General features: G+C 49.4%; 1 protein-coding gene across 1 annotated transcript in view; it reads left to right on the top strand.

Moving 5' to 3' along the window:
* Positions 1-4,317: 4,317 nt before the first annotated feature.
* Positions 4,318-20,248, top strand: part of Emilin2 (elastin microfibril interfacer 2) — a 59,484-nt gene continuing 43,553 nt past the window's right edge. The window contains exons 1-2 of the mRNA XM_006972250.4: positions 4,318-4,580; positions 5,064-5,186. Coding sequence (XP_006972312.1) covers positions 4,438-4,580; positions 5,064-5,186 — 266 coding nt within the window. The 5' untranslated portion in view covers positions 4,318-4,437. The remainder of the gene's footprint in view (positions 4,581-5,063; positions 5,187-20,248) is intronic.

Here is a 20,248-nt window from a genome sequence, read left to right as displayed (position 1 = left end):
AAAAAAAAAAAAAAAAAAAAAAAAGAATCCCAGGAGCGTGTGACTCTTAACCACATCCTATATGCAAATAAATCCCATCTTATTGAATGTTCCAGGTTCCGATGACTGGGGTGGAGTGAGATGGGATGGGATGTACCAGCCTGTCGTTGCTGGAGTAATCCTCTTCCACTGAACGTCTGGGTTTGCTGGAGGAGGTCTGGCAGGCTCTCTGCTTCCACAGAAGTGTTCCCAAACACAACCCGATGAGCACCTCATTTCCTTTTGTTTATGTAGGGATTTTTCTTCTTTTGAGATGGATTTCTCTGTCTAACAGCCCTAGCTGTCCTGGAACACACTTTGTAGATCAGGTGGGCCTGGAACTCGCAGAGATCCACCTGCCTCTGCCAAGTGCTGGGATTAACAGCGTGCAACACCACCACCTGGCTCCTTCCTTCCTTTCTCTCTCTCTCTCTCTCTCTCTCTCTCTCTCTCTCTCTCTCTCTCTCTCTCTCTTTACTTATTTATTTTGAGACAGGCTTTCTCCATGCATCCCTGGCTGTCCCGGAAATCACTCTGTAGACTAGGCTGGCCTCAAACTCAGAAATCTGCCTGCCTCTCCTTCCTGAATGCTGGGATTAAAGGCATGCACACCACCGCTTGATACCCTCTTTTTTAAAAATGACCCACCAAGTCCAATTTGGGCTGCCCATATATTCTTGGATATGGGGCCATCCCCTGGATCTTTCATCATACAGGGACCACACCCTTAAAGAAAACTGACTCTCCTCCCAGAAGCCACCAGCTGTCAATAGTTCCTCAGCTAGGGTTGGGGTTCATGCACCTCTTCCTACTCCATGCTGGAATGTTGACTGGCTTGATCTTGGGCAGATCTTGTGCAGGCAACCCCAGCTGCTGTTGGGAGTTCATGAGTGCAGTGGTCCTGTCCAGTCCAGAAGACACTGTTTTGCTCTGGCTTTCATTGATCTCAGAACCTTTCTGTCCCCTCTTCTGAGATAAATGACAAGCATCTTGTGTCATGACCGTAGATGACAAGTAGATGAAGAAATTGATTTAAAAGAATTTGGGGGGGGGGGAGGTGTGCTATGGGTGTAACCCAGGGCCTTGGGCCTGCAATGGAAATGTTCTGCCACTGAGTGGAACTCTCAGGCAAGAATGGGTTTTGCAAAGCTGTTTCATATTTGATTTTTAGGGCTGGGAATACAACTGGTGGAGTGCTTGCTTCCCATGTATGGGGCCCAACCTCACTCACCACTACAAAAGAAAATTCATCCTAGCTCTTTGCTTTGCGTAAACTGATCACACCAATCAAAGGTGCAGGTGACTTTGGGGTACTTGCATGTTAAACTCAAGAGAAATTCGAATTCCATCACGCTGTTGCAGCAAACGGCTCGGAGTGTTCAGGGTCATTGGCCGAGAGTGCCAGAATCCAAACTTGCAGTATCCTGCCCACCATATTATGTTATTGCCTCTGCCGATGACCTGCCCAATTGCTTTGTTTCTTACTGTGCTTAAACCCTCCCTCCATACAAAGCTGTTTCCTGTGGAAGGTCCTTTGGCTCCCGAGTTTGTGGCATCATCCTCTCGTCTGACTGAAAGAGAAAGGAAGCTGGCCCTTGGTAACCTGTTGAGTGCTGAGTCTTCTCGGAGAAGTCCTATGCCAAGTGTTCAGGGCGTCTGTCTGGAGAAGTCTGAGTGGTAAACACAGGCTTGCTTGTTGACTGTGTGCACAGGGTACTCATTCCCTTTAGAGCACAGGGACTGCCTGGAAGCCCTTGTGAAGACAAGACCAGGGCAGTTTGGGCTTCCTCGTGGAAACCAGTAGGTTCTTCACAATACTTAGCATGTAACAGACCCCACCATAGCCAGGTGTGGCGCCACAAACCTATAACTCCAGTGGCAGAAGCTGAAGTTGTGAGTTCAAAGATGACCCGAGCTTCAGAGTCAGACTCAATCTCAAAAGCCAAACCAACCAGACAAAAAGACTAGCATACAACTGGTGCTCAGAATAAAGCGTGTCTACTGAGAAGCATTTTTTTTTTTCTGATTAAATATAGTTGTCTCTTGTGGTCTTGGGGGTTGCTTCCACTACCCTTGTGGTTGCTAAAATCTTTGAGTGCTCAAGACCCTTGGGTAAAATGGCATAGCATTTGCATATAACCTGAGTAGCTCTGCACACACACACACACACACACACACACACACACACACACACACACCTTTAAAAAAAAGTTGGGCCTGGAGAGTTGGCCCCATGATTAAGAGCAGAGGGCCTGAGCATAGCTCCTAGCACCCACATCTTGAGGCTCCCAGTGGCCTGTAACTCCAGCTCCAGGGGTCTGACACCCTCATGACTTGCTTCCCCAGCTACCGCACAAATCTAAACAAACACACATACACATAAATATACTAATTCTTAATTTTTTTAAAGAAAGGAAGTTGTAGATGGACATAATTTGTGGGGTGTCTCCTACTCAGTTTTCACTTCTAGACTTCTATGTCTTCCCTGTGACATGCAATGGACAAAATGGAGGTTAGGACAGGAGTGACAGAGAAGTCACATAGAAAGGCGTCGCTCGGGTTACATAGGACAGCCTTTTATCTCTGTTATTTCTCCCCCAGCGGGTTCTTTTGAAGGCTGGGATGACTTCAGTCCATTATTTGCATAATCTTCCACTTCGAAAGTTCACGAACAGATTCTGTCCTCACATGGTACAGTCTTCTACTTTGGGAATTTTCTTTCTTCAATTTGCAAATCAAAAGACCCAACAAAGCCATCAAAGGCAAGCCTATGAGAAACAAAACAACCAGTGGCTTCCTTTAGTTATGTCAAAACATCGCCGAGCTTCCCTGTCCCTCAAAGTCAACAGTGTCCTGTCAGCTCACAGGTCCTGACCCGCTGAACCTAGTCAGCCTGCCAACCAGGGCTCACAGGAGCAGCAACGCATCTCAAAGGAATAGCTCCCTCTACACCCCCTAGAATACCACACCTTGGTGGTGCTGTATGTAGCCCAGGCTAGCCTCTCCCCCCCCCCCAGACAGGGTTTCTCTTTGTAGTTTTGGAGCCTGTCCTGGAACTCACTCTGTAGAGCAGGCTGGCCTTGAACTCACAGAGATCCGCCTGGCTCTGCCTCCCGAGTGCTAGGATTAAAGGTGGTGTGCCAGCTCAGGCTAGCCTCTTGAGGTGATTCTCCTGCCCCAGCTTCCCAAGTGGACCACCACACCCTGCTGCAGCTGACCTTGTCTCACAGTCTTCTGTGTAGTTACTTCAAGCTAAAAAGAAATTGGCAGACAGAGACTCCTCTAACTTTTGAATAAGCAGAAAACACGCAGGAGGGAGGGAGGGAGGGAGGGAGGGAGGGAGGGAGGGAGGGAGGGAGGGAGGGAGGGAGGGAGGGAAGCACCAGCAGTGTCTGAATTATTCAAAGATAAGACACTAGCATGATAATAAAAAAATATGTTCACCCACACATGCGTGAGTGTGTGTGTGTGTGTGTGTGTGTGTGTGTGTGTGTGTGTGGTGTTTCCTCTAGTCAATTGCTGTCTTATATTTTTGAGACAGGGTCTGTCAGTGAGCCTGCTGCAGTCCCGGGATCCTCCTGTCTCCACCTCCCTAGCGCTGAGATTAAAAATTTGTGAACACACTGCCTGTCTTTTTTGTGTGAGTGCCTGGGGATCCGAACTCACGTCTTCTTGTCTACACAGCTTTTTTACAGACTGAACCATCTGCCTTTAATACTGACAGAAAGAGAAACGCCCGAGCAGGACTTAGAGTAGCACGTGACAGTTCGCTGCTGCAGAGAGACCAGCTCCTGAGGCCACTGTCCGGCTGCAGCTCGAACCTTTACAAAGTTCAAGGCGCGCACTGGCTGCACCCGGGAGAGCTCGCGCGCGCGCGCTTAACTATCTCCTAAGTCCTTAATGGTTGTTGGGGAGGTGGCGATGTGGCCTCAGAGGAAGAAATCCAAGCCGAGCCCCCTGCCTAGGTCCCCCGGGGGAACTGATGGAACTATCCTGGGCTCTTTGCCGGAGGGAGGCCCCGGGGGTCTAGGTTGGGACCGTCCAACGCTCGCTGCACTTCCGGAGGGGCTTGGGGCGCCTGGCTTGGAAGGTGAGAGGCGGAGCTGCTGGCGGCTGGGAAGGGACCAAAGGAATAAGTAATTGGAAATTCTGTAACCGAGAACCCGGTGCCTAACCCTTTGGCTCTTTCCCCCGAACCCCCTGCGGAGAGTCGAAGGGCCGAGAGACTGTGCCGGGAGAGTCACGTTTCGGAGAGGGAAGTGAAATAAAGAGGGCGGCACCCGGGGGGACCTGTGCGTCATTGAGGGACAGGAGCGGCCAGTGCGGAGGCGTGGGGGCCAAGAGCCGGAGGGGCCGCCAAGCGCCCGAGCCCGCTGCCCGTTCCGCTGCCCCGCAGCCTGCAATCGTGTAGGGCGCAAGATGTGGCAGGCGACCCCGCCCCGACCCCGCGCGCCCTGCCGCTGGGCGCCGGCCCTGCTGGCCCTGCTGGCCCTGGGCGGCGCGGGGCTGTGCCACGCGAGCTCGCAGCCTGGGTACCACGCGCGGCCCAGCGCCAGGAACAAGTAAGTGCGCGCCCCTTCTGCTCGCCTCCAGCCCCAGAATCCCGCGTCCTTGCCGGTCCCTTTCGAATTCGCCTGCACGCTCCGGAGCTGCCCAGCCAATGGCGACGGGCAGCAGCAAAGAGATCTCTATGGATTTTTGGGGCGTCACCACCCGGGGATGACCATGTGCTCCCCACCAGGCGCCTTGAGCATCCTGAAGCGGATCCGGGCAGTGGGGTGGTGCCCTGCTGAACCCCAACACGTCCTGGAGTCCGCGGGGGGTGTGGGGACTCTTCTTTAATACTCCAAAGATGCAAGAGGCACCTTGGGGTGGCGGCTTTGGCACGCTCCTGCCTTCGGACCGGGTGACCCTCAACTTGCTGGGTCAGCTCGTCCGTCCATCTGTCCGTCCGTCTGTCCATCCGTCCGTCGCTCCCCCCGCCCCCCCCCCCTCCGTGCCTCATTGTTCTCCAAGTTTACCCAGCCCTTCTCTTTCAACCCCAGGAACTGGTGCGCCTACATCGTGAATAAGAACGTGAGCTGCACAGTTCAGGAAGGAAGCGAGAGTTTTATTCAGGCTCAGTACAACTGTCCCTGGAACCAGATGCCCTGTCCATCTGCTCTGGTGTAAGTCCTGGAGCGCACGGGCCGGAGGGGTGGGTGAGTTGGGGCGCTGGGCTCCAGCCGTTGTGCAAATTTCTTCCAGACCCTCCCTCTATAAATCCTTGCAAAGTCTGAGAACTGTGCCGGCTACCAGCCACGCCGGGCCATTTAAGAGTGTGCTGTTCTGTGTGAACCTTGAAGATGCGCACAATTCGGGAGTTTGCAATCCAGGCCACAGGAGAGGATGAACAAAGCCCCTACCCCCATCTCGCTCTCTTTCAATTTTATTACTAACATAAGGCAGCTGAACCTAATTAGATCCATATTGCATGTTCTGGGGCGCATGAAGGATTCTAAAATGTTTTAGATGAAGGATTAGCTGAGAGGTTTGACTGGTTGGTGTTCTGACGTAGGTAAGTTTTGTCCCAACTATCCTCTTCAGCATCATAGTTTTCTAAACTAACCCCCCCCAACCCCCAGCCACTCCCGCCAGGTTGCTTTAGAACACTCCTTTTCTTCTCGAGTTAGAGTTGTGGATTTTCACTAGGGAGATCTCGGAATAGAATGGTCTTGAAGACAAGCGGAAGAGTTAACCATCTCTTTGCTTATAAAAGATTCCAGTATCTTAAAAAAAAAAAAAAAAAAAAAAAACTAAGCAGAGGGGAAATGATTTGTTAGTGTACCGATTCTGCAAACACATTTGTAAGCATCCAGTTGTGATCAGAAAGGTCTTTGAGTTTTCGTGGAAGCAGGATCTCAGGAGACGGCTGATGTGGATAAAAGGCTGTTGGGGACACGTGATGGCAGGGATTGTTTCCAGTAAGAATAAGTTGTTTGTCTTCGAGCACATTGTCAGGGCTGAACAGAATGGTCAGTGGCGGTCAGCTCTGCCGCTGGCCAGTCTCAGGACAGGCTGAGCTTGTGTTCCAGCAAGCTGCTTCAGGGGCCAGGGGATAGACGAGACGGAAGACACGTAGGGAGGAGGAGGTGGTCCCTGGATTCCACTCAGGCTGCTCTGGGGAGCCGCAGGGACTAAAAGTTCCTGGGAGGCAAAAAGAAAGCCATACAAACTGGAGGAAACACCGGGAGGTCTCTACTTTCTAACATATGGAGGAAGAGGCTGATTCAGAGCCCCTGGCCGGCACAAAGACTCAGAACTACCTTAAATCGGTCCACATTTAGATTTAGACCTCACAGCTCATGGCTAGCTGCTGGTAACAAGAGAACCAAGGGAGGATTTTACACTGTGACCAAAACACAAACTGAATCTTCAGCACAATCTGGAAGAATTTATTTGCTTGAAATTAGAATTGAATTGTCAGTCAGGACAATTTCACTCATTTTATACCAGAGCTACATTTTGCATTTTTTCTATAATGTTAATTCCTATGATGACAATTCAGAGATAAACAAATTTTTTTGTCAAAAGTAAAACTTAATGGGGGGAGGCAGGGTGGGGCAATGGCTCAGTGGGTAAAGATTGAACTTAACGGGGACGTGAAGCGGGGTGGGAAGATGGCCCAGTGGGTAAAGAGTGCTTGTGGTACAAGCCTGAGGGCCCGAGCTTGGATCCCCAGCACCCATGTAAATAGCTGGTGGTGGTGACTGCCAGATAATCCCAGTGCTGTGGAGGGGTGGAGACAGCAGGAAGGCTACTTCCTGCTCACCACCAGCCTGGCTCCAGGTTCAGCGAGAGACCTTCTCTCAAGAGAGTAAGATGGAGAGTGATAGTTGGCTATCTAACATCTCCACCTCCATCAACAACTGCACCTGCACACATGTGCACACACAGCACACCTGCAACACACTGGACACACCTGCAACACACTGGACACACCTGCAACACACCGGACACACCTGCAACACATTGGACACACCTGCAACACACTGGACACACCTTCACACACACTGGACATACCTGCACACACACGTACACATACATACACACATACATACATAGACATTTGCATTTCTGGAGGCAATTTTTTTTTTTTTGAGACAGGGTCTTACTACGTAACCCTGGCTGGCCTTACACTCAGAGATCTTCCTATCTCTGCTTCCAGAGGTACTGAGATTAAAATCATGTGTCATCACACTCAGTAGTCATTGTGGTTTCGTTTGTTTTTTAATTTGACTTTTTGAAGCAAGGCTTGCTATGTTGCTATGTAGAAATTCGCTATGTAGCCCAGACTGGCCTTGAGCTCGAGGTTAGCCTGCCCCGGCTTTTGGGATGCTGGAATTACAGACACGAGGCCTTACTCCCAGCTTTTCTTTCTGTTTAAAAGATGACCAGGGGCTGGGAATGTGACTCAGTTGGTAGTGTGCTTGCTTGGCATGCACAAGCCCCGGGGTTCACTCCCCAGCACACGGCATACACCAGCTGTGCTGGCACTCTCCTGCACTCCTCAGATCTGGAACTTCTTACAGGGTGGAAAGGTTCCTTCTTGGTCCTAGGCTGGCTTTGGGAATATATTTTGGGAGACAGGAGAATCTGGATGACGTGAAAATCTTCCTGTGGGGTATTGGGCAGCTGAAGTCCCTGGAACTGAGGTGGAAATACGTGCTCTGTGTTTTCTATTTTTATAGCAATCCCTGAGAGTCATTAGAAAGCAGCAGAACCTACATCCAAGTCCAGGTCTTTTCTTTCGCCGACTCAGCCTCCTCCCACGCCCTCAACTCCCTAGTCCCTGTTGTCACCCCCCACTCCCCAACCCCCGTGTATGTATGTGTGTGTTGCTGGCCCCTGTGACCGGCAGGAATGGAGAAGGAAGGGCCTGCTGTGGATTGCAAGCCCTCCTGCTTGTACTCACGTTTGATTGGTTGCTGGGGAGAAAATGACTGTATTTCTTCCCTGGACAGGACTACACATCTCATCTTTCTTGCATCTTTCATGCTCCATGGCAGTGATTCCGGATAGTTCCAGAACCTCCTGCTGGACCGACAGCTGTTAGCATTTGTGGTATTTGGGGGCGTCCGGTCCATGGAGCAGCTCCGGCGTTGGGGAGGATATCCAGGGAACCTAGACGCAAGCATCATGAGTTTGCTTTGCCGCCCAAACCTAGGGCTCGGGCTTTCCGAGATGGGGTTGTTCTGCTTTCTCACACCATCAAGAGACCCTTGCCCTCACCCTCCTGGCCAGCCTTGCTTGTGTTCCTTAGGATTTTTTCCCCCTTTGCTTCCTCGCCCTTTGCACTTTAAAGTATTCTTCACATACTGTAGCAGTCACCATGGGAAGCGCCCCAGCCCATGTGTTACGGCAAATGAATACAGCTGGGTCGTTGCTGCTGTGACCAGTCGAGGAGACAGTCCCTGTACCCACGGCCTGCTAGTGAATGTGCTGTCCTCTCCAACTGCCTAGCCAGAAGAAGGTGTGACACAAATGGAACCTTTTGACATTAGCTTCTTCCTTTCCCTTAGCATGAGACCTGTGTGTCTGTGTGTTTGTCTGTCTGCCTGTCTTAATTTTTGGTGTTTTGAGACAGGGTCTCTCTCTATAATCCTCCTATGGCCTTGAACTCTCCATTCCCCTGCCTCAGCCTCCTCAGTGGTGGGGCAGCGGGTGGGCACCGCCATGTCTAGCTCACTTAACCTATTTTTGGGATGAGGTCTCCCTGCGTTGCCCAGGCTGAAAGCTTACACTTAATCCACTTGCTGACTCCTCAGCCTCTTGAGTGGCCGGGGCTACAGGCGTAGCAACACACCTGGCCTGTTGAGACATTTGAGATTCATCATCTGTCATGTGTAGTTGTGGCCTTATTCCATTCGTTAGAGGTTTGCATGCTGTTTTCGGTAAGGGCGGGAGGGTAGTCGTTTAAGGCGATGTGGGTCAGGCAGCCTCTGTTCAAGTTCACTGTTGGAGAAAGCAATACCTTTGCCCTTGGAACTGTATGGCTGCTGACAGGCTCCATGGGTCCCAGACCATCTGGGGACTGTCTGTGTTGCTCCTGTTGGAGTTGTGAATGAAGCCTCGGAAAACACGCAGAGACAGGTATCTGTGGACACTCTCTCATTACAGCTCTCTGGTTCTTGTGGTCTGGTTCTTCCCCTCAGCTGCGGTTTGGACATTCCAGCTTTGACTTTTGAGAGAGTGCATAGCTCCGATGGCCCATATATTGGTGTGAACTGAACCTGTTGTTCAGGCACAGTTGTTCTGGGGGAAGGTGACTGACAGCATGCCTCTGCGCTCACAGTCCGGAGCCTGGATCTGGTAGCAGAGAAGGCATGTACAAATGCTAGAGGCAAGCCAGGCGTGGTGGTGCATTTGGAGAGTGGGGGCAGGAGATTCAGAAGTTCAAGACCATCCATGGGAGTTTGAGGCCAGGTGGGCTATATGAGACCCCATCTCAAAAATAGAAAAAAACCAGTCTGGGCAAATGGCCTCGAGCAGTGAAGAGCACAAACTGCTGTTGCAGAGGACCCCACTTTAGTTCTTAGTGCCTGTGTCGGGGGCTCACAAGCACCTGGAACTTCTGCTTTAGGGGCTCTGTCACACTCTTCTGACTCCCAAGGACCCCTGCACTCACGTGCATATATCTGCCCACAACATACGGGCATACACATAATTTAAACAACAAGAACCAACCAGAGAAACAGAAACCAAAGCAAGACTAACCTCCAGATAGGACAGCTTCATCGCTGAGATTTCTGGCCTCCAGGCTGCCCACTCCAGAGGGCAGTTTTATCAATCACCCTATAAGACCTCAGTCTGTAGGACACGCTAGGGAGGATCAAGGATGTCAAGCAGCTGGGAACATAGGTCTAAGGCAGTGGTTCTCAACCTTCCAAATGCCTCGACCCTTGAATATATACTTCCTCATGTTGGGGTGATCTCCTAGCCGTAAATTTATTTTTGTTGCTATTTCATAACTGTGATTTTGCTACTGTTATGAATCGTAATGTAAATTTCTGCATTTTCCAGTGTTCTTAGGCGATCCCTGTGACAGGTTGAGAACTTCTGGTCTAAGGACTCTGATTCCAGGGCACAGCCTGGGTCAATGTTCCTCTGCCCAGCTTACTGGCCAGTCTGGCTTCGAAGGAGGATGTAGTGGCACACCGTTCCTATTCTGCCTACAAGTATGGCCGTCACTGTTTCCCAGTAAGGGAACTAAGGCAGATCCTGTTCCAGCCCTGGTTAGAGCAGGGGTTTCTCAGTGACTGTAGCTAGGTGCTTAACACAACTGTTTATCATTGAGGGATCAAGTTACTTGAGGGCTGGTCTGGCAAACTCCCCGAGGGCAGCAGTACTTGCTTCCCCAGGGGCTTACACCTCAAATTTGGAAGCAGTGTCTGCCTTTATGTTATACAGTAGCCTTGCAGGGCACTCCATAGAGGAGTGAGGACTTCCAGCCACCCGGCTTGGGATTCTTTTTTTTTTTCCCCTAGACTCTTTTTTTCTTTATTAAGAAATTTTCTACTCACTCCTCATGCTATCCACAGACCCCCCCCCGTCCCCCCTCCTCCCACCCCCAGCCCTTTTTCCCAAGCCACGCCACATCCCCACATCCCCCAAATCAAGGTCTCCCATGGGGAGTTAGCAGAGCCCAGCACACTGAGCCTAGGCAGGTCCAAGCCCCTTCCCACTGCACCAAGGCTGTGCAAGGCATCACACCACAGGCACCGGATTCCCAGAACCGGCTTGGGATTCTTGAGTGAGGCTCAAGAGAGCCAGGAGAGAGTCAGTTGAGGGCAAGTTCCTCCTGAGGAAATGATTGCTTTTACCTGCACGCTCGGCTGCTCGCTTCTGGTTCCTGCATCGGGTAGGAAGGAAATCAAAGATCTGAGAGAATTCCTGCCATGGTCAGTTTCTTCTTTCTTCCTTCTTTACTGTATGTGTTTATGTGGGGCGGGGTATGTGTGTGTGTATGTGTGTGTGTGTATGTGTGTGTGTGTGTGTGTGTGTGTGTGTGTGTGTGTGTGTGTGTGTGTGACTGTGTGCCACAGCACTGTGTCAGCTTCAGAAAGCAACTTGGAGGAAGTGGTTCTCTCCTTTCCACCTTTGTGTGGGTACTGGGAGTTAAGCCCAGGTCATCAGGTTTGGTGGCAAGTTTCATCACCTTACTGAGCCATCTAAGCAGCCCTAACGCATTTCTAAAACCTGGAATCCGAGAACCCATTTATGGAAGCTCACAACAGCTGAGGTGTTCTGTCTCTCTCTCTCTCTCTCTCTCTCTCTCTCTCTCTCTCTCTCTCTCTCTCTCTTTAAGACTTGTTTTTTATGTGTGTGGGTGTTTTGCCTGCAAGTATATGTATGTGCACCACCCATGTGCCTGGAGCCCATAGAGTTACGGATAGATAATCAAAAGCTGCCAGGTATGTGCCGGGAACTGAACCTGGGTCTTTTGTAAGAGCAGCAAGTGCCGCCTGTCTGGCCCTTGGTTCTTGTTTTGTTGCTGTTGTTTGTATCCTAGGCTAGCCTTATATTTGAGGTCCTCCTCCCTCGGTCTCCCGAGGGCTGGGGTGACAGACATTGGCTCCAGTGTCTGGTCACTGTGGCTGCTCTATCTCACCACCCATTCTGTAAAGCCACAGTCCAGAATGCTGCCAAGAAAAAGGGAGAGAACAGTCTTTGTTCTCAGGAGAATGGGGATGATGGCGGGTTGGGGCTTGAGGCTGCTGTCCTGAACTCTGTGAGAAGAAGGGCTGGCTTTGGAAGTAGGGACCCAAGGAGGCTTCGGAGAAGGGTCCTTGCTTAATGCTTTCAAGTTCCACGTCATGTCTGCCTGGCTTTATCTGCCTTCTCTCTGCTTTTTCTGTATGTCTCCTTCTCTAATGACACTTGTCATATTAGTGTCCCCCCCCCCCTCATCCCAGGGCCTTTCACAGGTTAGGTCAGTATTCTACCACTGACCACACCCCCAGCTCAGCCCTATTAAGAAGACAAGCCCCAAGAGGGATCTGGGTGGGGTACTCTCAGAGCCTGTGACTGCTGGGGAAAACGTACCCCAGGAATCTGCAGCAGGTGTTGGGTCTGGGTCAAGTTCCAAGACACTTCTAACTTCAGATTCCAAGGGAACAGATGGTCATCCAGTTGGAGAGAAAGTTGTCTAGTAAGGGCCAGTCCTCGCCAGGAAAAACAGTATTTTTTTTTTCTTCCCTTCTCAAGTACAGGAAGCTTAAGGCTAAAACAAAACCCTGAAGGGCTGACATCTTCTCCAGACAGTTTCCACCCTCTCTACATCTCCAGAAACAGAATCCCATCTGATTCAGAGGGGTATTTCTCCTTTTTTTTTTTTTTTTTTTTTTTTGGTTTTTCGAGACAGGGTTTCTCTGCATAGCTTTGCGCCTTTCCTGGAGCTCACTTGGTAGCCCAGGATGGCCTCGAACTCACAGAGATTCGCCTGGCTCTGCCTCCCGAGTGCTGGGATTAAAGGCGTGCGCCACCACCACCCGGCGGTTATTTCTCCTTTCAAACAAACATTTTGTACACAGCTCGCTGTTTGGAGCCTTGCTCCTTAGCATTGAGGGAACGTCATATCACCTGCTGAAGGCTGGGGTGGTGTTCAGAGGACACCCAGAGGGACCCAGCATTTAAACCTGAAAGTCACGTGGCTGCGGTGGAGTCTTTTGGGGGGATTCCCATCCTCCAGCCCTTTAGGGCTGTATCTTCCTAGAGAACGCAAAACTGCCTTCCAAGTTTCTTGTTTGTTTTACCTTCTAGGTTGCTGTGTTTGGAAAACTCTCTCCAGAATATTCCCCTAGTTACTATTTCATTCTTGCTACCAGCTCAGTTAGGAGGGTGGGTAGGGCAGACGCTGGGCTTCAGAAAAATAACTTCACTGTGTAAGGCCCTGGATTCAATCCCCAACATCCCAGCAAAACAAAACCCCGAACTTTGGTGTTTCCCTGCCTAACTTTTTCATCTTGGAGATAATGAATACAATTTAAAAAGAAGCTATGGTCTGAAAAAACAAAAAACAAGGAGAAAAACAAAACAAAACCACCCAGTTGCTTCTTGTTAAAACGTGTTTTAATCCCATTAATTAGTCTTTCTCTGTTGACCTTTCCCACCTGCGTTAGCACGTGGTACTCGAGTTAAAATACCGAGGTAGCCAGAAAAGGGCAGGTCGGGGTGGGTAGCCTGGCCTGTGGGGAGCTGGGAACTGATAGACCATCCAGGGCAGGCTCCCCTTGGTGGCTTCAATCCAAGCTCGCGGGATGGCAACAACATGTATTGGCAAAGAAGACAGGAGGTTCCGGCAGGCAGTTGGTCTGAGGTCCCAGATACCAACCACCCTCACCATCATTGCTGTAAGTTACCAGGCATCTAAGGCCCGCGCTTTTTCAGGACTAAAAGGCAGGCTTGTGGAGAGGAGGCGGAAATGAGGAAAGCCGGTCTGGCTGAGAGGAGTTTGGAAACCCCGCTGTCACAAGGATGTGAGGCACACCCCGGCAGACCACGCATCGGCTTCGTGTGTCCCCCATGCTCTTGCCTCACAGTGGTGCTCTCTCTGAAGGCTTGGGAGCTGGAGGTCACAGGAGTGCTAAAGACAGGGAAATAACCCAGTGACCGGAGATAGTGAGAAAACGGTGTGCTGAAGGCCAACTTGTAGTAAGTGTTGGGACCTCGGAGGTGGCGTTGGGCACAGAGCCCACAGTGAGGTCCATTTGGGAGTGTGCATCAGCAGTCACACTGGAGCAGAGGCTCCCCCCCCCCCCAGGTGTGGATTCCTGCCTCTGCACGCCTGAGGATCTGTGCTAGATCGAGACTCAGTCGGGATGTTGACGTGGTTGGCCAGCCCTGGTGCCCAAGTGATCTTTCCTCAGCCACTGAAATGCTGCTACATTGCTTGCTTGCTTGTTTGGTTGGTTGGTTGGTTAGTTGGTTGGTTGATGGGGTGGGGTGGCGTGGGTTGTGGGCCCTGGGGATTGGATCCAGGAATTGCTGCACATAAGCTTATACCCACTGAGATATACACTCCCTCCCTAATTCTTCAGGAACCTCCCACATATGGAGAATATTAAGATGTGCTCATGCTTGCTGAGTGCAAATAATGCAGTAGGTGCAGAGCATAACAGTCCCGCCCTCCTTCCCATGAGGAGTTTTAAACCTTAGGCTGATAGACTGCCAGTGCACAGATTGCTTCCAGTCTGTCAGTGTTCTGACTAACTGCTGGTCACATGACTCCCCCCCCCCCCCAATTTCTCAGAATTAACTGCTTTGGTTCTTTCAAGAAGAGGTTTTCTGGGATTAAAGTTAACGGTGAACCACGGGTCAAACGGTATCTTTAAAATGACATAGAGTAGTTGCAGCCAGGAGGTGGTGGCGCATGCCTTTAATCCCAGTACTTAGGAGGCAGAGCCAGGCAGATCTCTGAGTTTGAGGCCAGCCTGGTCTACAGAGTAAACAGCCAGGACTACATAGAGAAACCCTCCCTGTCTTGAAAAACCACCCCTCCTTCCTCCCCTCCCCCCAAAAAGAGCAGTTACAAAGAGTGGTTTACTGCGAGGGACCCAGGGAGTCACAGAGTAGTTTTTGATGTGACAGCAGTTCACGCTGGAGGAAAAATGATTCAAATGAAACTGGCCACTAACTTTGTCCCTTTCTTATTTAAAGAGGCGAGAGGTGTTGGGGGTGAGTGGAGGAGAGGGTTCAGGTAAACCCAATTCCTCATTCAAAACAGCTGTAGAAGGCGAACTTTTTGGGGTGTGTCATTTGGAAGGACCTGGTTGGTCTTTTTTTTTTTTTTTTTTCCACCTAAGAATACCAAAAGACAGGGGACTACGCCTAAAACGTTTGCTTTGCCATGTCAGCCTTTCAGGACGATGTATTTCATTATGCATTTGGCTAAGAGGAAACCAGTCTGGGCAAACCCACAGTTCCACAATAGGGAATCTGCTGGGACTTCTCTGTTTCCTGGACTTGAGTGGGCTTCACTGGTTATCCCTTTGTGTAGAGGCTAGCTCAGTGTGGCCCCTTACAGAATGAGATGTGCGCCCCTATTCCCTGTGCTCAGGAGGCTGGGGCAGGTGAATCTCTATGAGTTTGAGGCCCCTTTGCTGTCCATAGCCAGGCGAGACCATGCAGGGAGACCGTGGTTCTAAAAACAAAAAGTGCGGGGAGTTCCCTTCAAGCTGAAAATGGTTTCACTGTACAGGCCAGACATAGACAATGAGATAAAGGGGTAAAAATGCCTTCGAAACCTCAGTTGGGGGAAATACTGCTTGGTTTTTTTTTTGCAAACTGAATCCTTTCAGTGTCTGTATCTGGGAAAAGGAGGTTGGAGCTGTCCTGCTGATTGCAACAGACCGCAGGGCGGGGGTGGTTATGAAACCCAGCCCTTCATGGGAGGCTTGTCTCCATTAAAGCCTTTCTCTGGCTCCAGTCAGAAAGCCCAGGCCGCTCTCCCATGCTCTTCCTTCCTTTTCCTTCCTGGGGATGAACGGGAGGCCTCATATCTGCTCAGTACAGGTCTTCATCCGGTCCTCAAGCATCAGCAGCAAGCCTTTCTTAATAGTCTGAACATTTCAGCCTGCTGGAGTGGCAGTGTCCGGGTCTGGTTTGTGGTCAGGTGTCTCCAGCCTTGGAGGGACTTTCCTGAAGCAGCATGCAGGGTCAGCACAAGCGGTCAGGCAAGGCCACACGTTCTCTCTCTCCCATCACAATGCCTTGCGACATCGCCTTGCCTTTCAACAGAGACAGCATCATCACATTGCATCACTGGGGAAGGCAAATCGAAGACACACCCCAGAGCTCCCTCTCACTTTGGTAGAGGAGGCAACACAGAATGGCATGGGTGGCTTGTTCTCTGAACCAGACAGCGAGATGCTTCCCAACTCCCCACATCAAAACTGGAAAGCCACTAATCCTGACACGCTAATTTTCTTTTTACTATGTTTTGGGGTGTGTGTATGTGTGCATGTCACAGCATTCTTGTGGAGGTCAGAAGACAACTTATAGGCATCTGTTCTTTCTTCCCACCATGTGGTCCTGGGGATGGAACTTGTCAGTCTCGGCAGCAGGAGCTTTACCAACTGGGACATCTCATCAGCCAATTTTCTGCTTTTGTTTGTTTGAGACAGGGTTTCTCTGTGTAGCCCTGGCTGTCCTGGAACTCTCTCTCTGTAGATCAGGCTGGCCTTGAACTCAGAGATGTCTACCTGCCTCTGCCTCGTGAGTGCTGGGATTAAAGGTGTGCACCACCACTGCCTGGCCCTTAGTTACTTTTTTGTTGTTGTTTTGTTTTGTTTTCGAGATAGGGTTTCTCTGTACAGTTTTGGTGCCTGTCCTGGATCTCACTCTGTAGACCAGACTGGCCTCGAACTCACAGAGATCCAGCCTGCCTCTGCCTCCCTAGTGCTGGGATTAAAGGCGTGCACCACCACCGCCCAACCCTTAGTTACTTTTCTACGATGACAAAACACCATGATCAAGGCGATTTATAAAAGAAAGCTTTTAATTGGCTCACAGTTTCAGAGGGCTAGAGTACCCTGTGGCAGAGAACAAAAGCCACACAGCATAGTTCCAGGTCACATCATCCTAATCAGCAAGTAGAAGACAGAGCTGTGAATGGTGCCGGTCCTTTGAAACCTCAATTCCACCTGCCTCTGCCTCCAGCGTGCTGGTGCTGGGATTAAGAGTGCACCACCAACCGGCTCATTTTGTGCTTTTTTTTTTCTGGGGTGGGGGTGGGGACAGGATCTTATTATGTAGCCCAGGTTGGCCTTGAGCTAACAGCTCTCCTAACTCAGCACCTGGGTGCTGGGGTTTCAGCTGTGCATGTCCAGGTTCATGTCGGTGATCGCTCTTTGTGAAACACAATGGGATGAATCTATGAGAAATCTCATGTAGAAACTAAAGCCAGTGTCACTGGGTTGGATTTTGGAGTTTGTTGTATTTTCTTTCTGGTTCTAGGGCTTGAACACAGGGTCTTGTAAATACTAGGCATGTGCTTTGCTACAGGGCTATACCCTCAGCCTTTGTATTTTCAAAAGCTGATGTCTATATCTATATATTATATATATATGTATATATATATATATAATATATATAAATTTTTCTACGACCTGATACTTTGAAGGCAGTCATTGAAAGTCCTATCTTGACTGTCAGAGGTAAGATGCAACCCTGACTAAGTCAGAAATTGGTACCAAGATTGTGGGGTATTTCTGTGACAGACCTGATCATGGTTTTGCGAGGATTGTGGAAGGACTTTGGAACTGTGAGCTAGAAAAGCCATTGAGTGTCGGGCTGTTCTGTGAGAGTTTGGAAGATCAGATGTTGAGGGCAATACAGACGATGCAGGCCAGACTTGTGAGGTTTTAGAGGGAAATTTAAATTTAAACTTCGGGGGCATTTGGTATTTTGAATTAAGATTATATGGTGTCTGGTCAGCTGCAGCTGAAGAATTGGCTGTGATTAGCAAGAGACCAGAACTAATGAAGTGAAATCTTTGCTGGGACGATCCACGCTGGTCAGCCAAAGCTGAGGAATTAGAAGTAATTAAGAAGAGGCCAGCATCACTGAGGTGAAATCTTCTGGGAAGTGTTTCCTCAGAGTCAGCACATAGAAACTGTGTTCCAGAGGCAGCCAAGGTCTTACCTAGTGCTGGCAGCTGAGCTTGGTAATGTAAGAGTCACCCCGGTGGTACTAATTTTGACGTCATTAAGGGGTCGTGGAGAGCAGTGGAGCCTTGGCACTGTGTGGCAAGGTTGTCCCTGAAGAGAGCCCAGGAGAGGCTACTGGTGAAAGTGCGCCTAGTTGCAATAAGAGACCCCAACCTTTTGGAGACACCAGCACCACGGGATGACCACCAAGAAGAGCAGCGGTAACAGAGTGGAGAGAGCCAGAGCCTAGAGGACAAGCTGTGTGCTGGAGAGGGTAGCAAATCATGAGTGGATCCCAGACACTGAGCTATTTACACCATCGGAGTCTGGTTTTGCTTTGTTCAGATAATCAGTGGGCCTCTGGAAGTATGAACTTATTTTTTTTTTTATTTTTACAGGAGCCCATATTTGAGAAATTTTGAACATTTAAAGAAAATTTGGAGTTTTATAACATTTTGTATTTTTTTCTTTTTGATTTTTTTTTTTTTTTTTTTTTGGTTTTTTCGAGACAGGGTTTCTCTGCGTAGTTTTGCGCCTTTCCTGGAGCTCACTTGGTAGCCCAGGCTGGCCTCGAACTCACAGCGATCCGCCTGCCTCTGCCTCCCGAGTGCTGGGATTAAAGGCGTGCGCCACCACCGCCCGGCTTCTTTTTGATTTTTTTTTTTTGAGGGGTCCTTGGCTATCTCTGAAACTTGCTATGTAGACAAGGCTGATCTCAAAAAGGGTTTGGATTTTAAAAGAGACAAATTTTTTTATTCTCTCATGTATTCCATCCCAACCTCACTTTCCCCTCCCCCTACTCCTCCCAGCCCCTCCCTCCACACTTCCCCTCTCCCCCAGACCCACTCCTCTGGTTCTCTTCAGAAAAGAGCAGTAGGAGGAAAAGGGTCCCAAGCACAGGCAAAAGAGTCAGAGACCGCCCCCACTGCCGCTGTTAGGAGTCCCACCAGAACACCAAGCTACACAACCGTAACATACGTGCGAAGGACCGAGGTCAGACCCACGCAGGCTCCCTCTGACACATCACTTCAAGAACCCGAATTTTTAAAGTGTTTGAATGTATGAAGACTGCAGCCCCTTTCAAGTTCGTAAAATGTTTTTTTTTTTTTATTGCCATATTGATATTCATGTATGATCTTGGGATGAACAAGAAAGGGAAAGTTGTGGCTCAACAGTGATCTGTGTGTGTCAAGGTGACAAGAGGTCAATTGTCCCAGCTAGCTTTTTGTCAACTTAGTACATGTTAGAGCCATTGGAGAGGAGGGAGGCTCAATTGAGAAAACGCCTCCGTAAGATCAGGCTGTGCACACGCTTGTATGTCGTTTTCTTAGTGATTGATGTAGGAGGGGCCGCCCCGTGGTGGGTGAGTTTACCTTCGGGCTGGTGTCCATGGCTCCCCAAATCTTCTCAAACCTTTTGCTAATCCCTCCACCCGCCCTCACCAATAAATCTTCAACAGAAGCTGCCAATATTTGCTTTCTTTTTAATTATTATAGCTCAATTTGGGATGATCTAGAGTTTTCTGTAAATATCACTAGATTTCTATCAAAATCCACTATCACATGGACTATGGTCTTGATTTGGTCTGGCTTTTTAAATTGAGCATAATTCCGTTGAGCTTTATCTGTGTTGTACTCTGTACCTATCATTGCTAAGTGTCTTTCCATCATAAAGACACTGCCTTTTGTACATAATTACACTCTAGCTGAAGTTTTACCATGAGCTACAGAGCAGTAGATCGTTTACATTGATCATAAAGTTACTTTTTCCGAAGGACAGCTGAGATGCTAAACACACAACATATGCAGACATGAGATAAAAACCATAATGGAGTTTAAAAACACACATCACATTCATAGTCTTAGAAATATGAAATTAGTGAGGTGGTGGTGGTGGTGGTGCACGCCTTTAATCCCAGTACTCTGGAGGTAGAGAGGCATGTGGATCTCTGTGAATTCAAGAACAGTCTAGTCTATAGAGCTAGTTCCAGGACAGTCAAAGCTGAACAGAGAAACCCTGTCTCAAAAAAAAAAAAAAAAAAGAAAGAAAAGAAAAGAAAAATGTGAGATTAGGGATGCGTAAATTAAGTGGCATAAGCCATTGTGATTCACAGGAAGCTCAGTGGAGCTGGGAGAAGACTCATAATTCAATTGCTTTGGCTACTCCATTCGACAAAACAAATGTTTTTGTGTCAGGCCTACATCTGATCCCCAGACTAGGTGGCCATGGGGATCAACCAAGGACCCTTCTCCTGCCCTTTAGAAATTCATGTCCACTAGATGAAGTGAGGCAAGAGCAGTGATTATGAAATGAAGGAAAGATTGTAAAAAGATGTTTGAAATATTCAGAAATGGCAGAAACCATGCCCAGCCGGGAGGAATCGGAGAACTTGTTTGGAAACGCTGACGTCTTGGCAGATATTTGAAGGAAGGTTCTAGCAGAATGTGTGCAGGTGTGAGAGAAGGGTGGTGTCACCATAGACATGAGCCAAGAGCCTACCCGATGGAGTAATACATCAAGGTGGCTTCCTCCAGAGGTGGGGA

This window comes from Peromyscus maniculatus, chromosome 13, assembly GCF_049852395.1.
Source record: "Peromyscus maniculatus bairdii isolate BWxNUB_F1_BW_parent chromosome 13, HU_Pman_BW_mat_3.1, whole genome shotgun sequence".
Taxonomy (NCBI): domain Eukaryota; kingdom Metazoa; phylum Chordata; class Mammalia; order Rodentia; family Cricetidae; genus Peromyscus; species Peromyscus maniculatus.
This window is presented reverse-complemented; position numbering and strand designations above follow the sequence as displayed.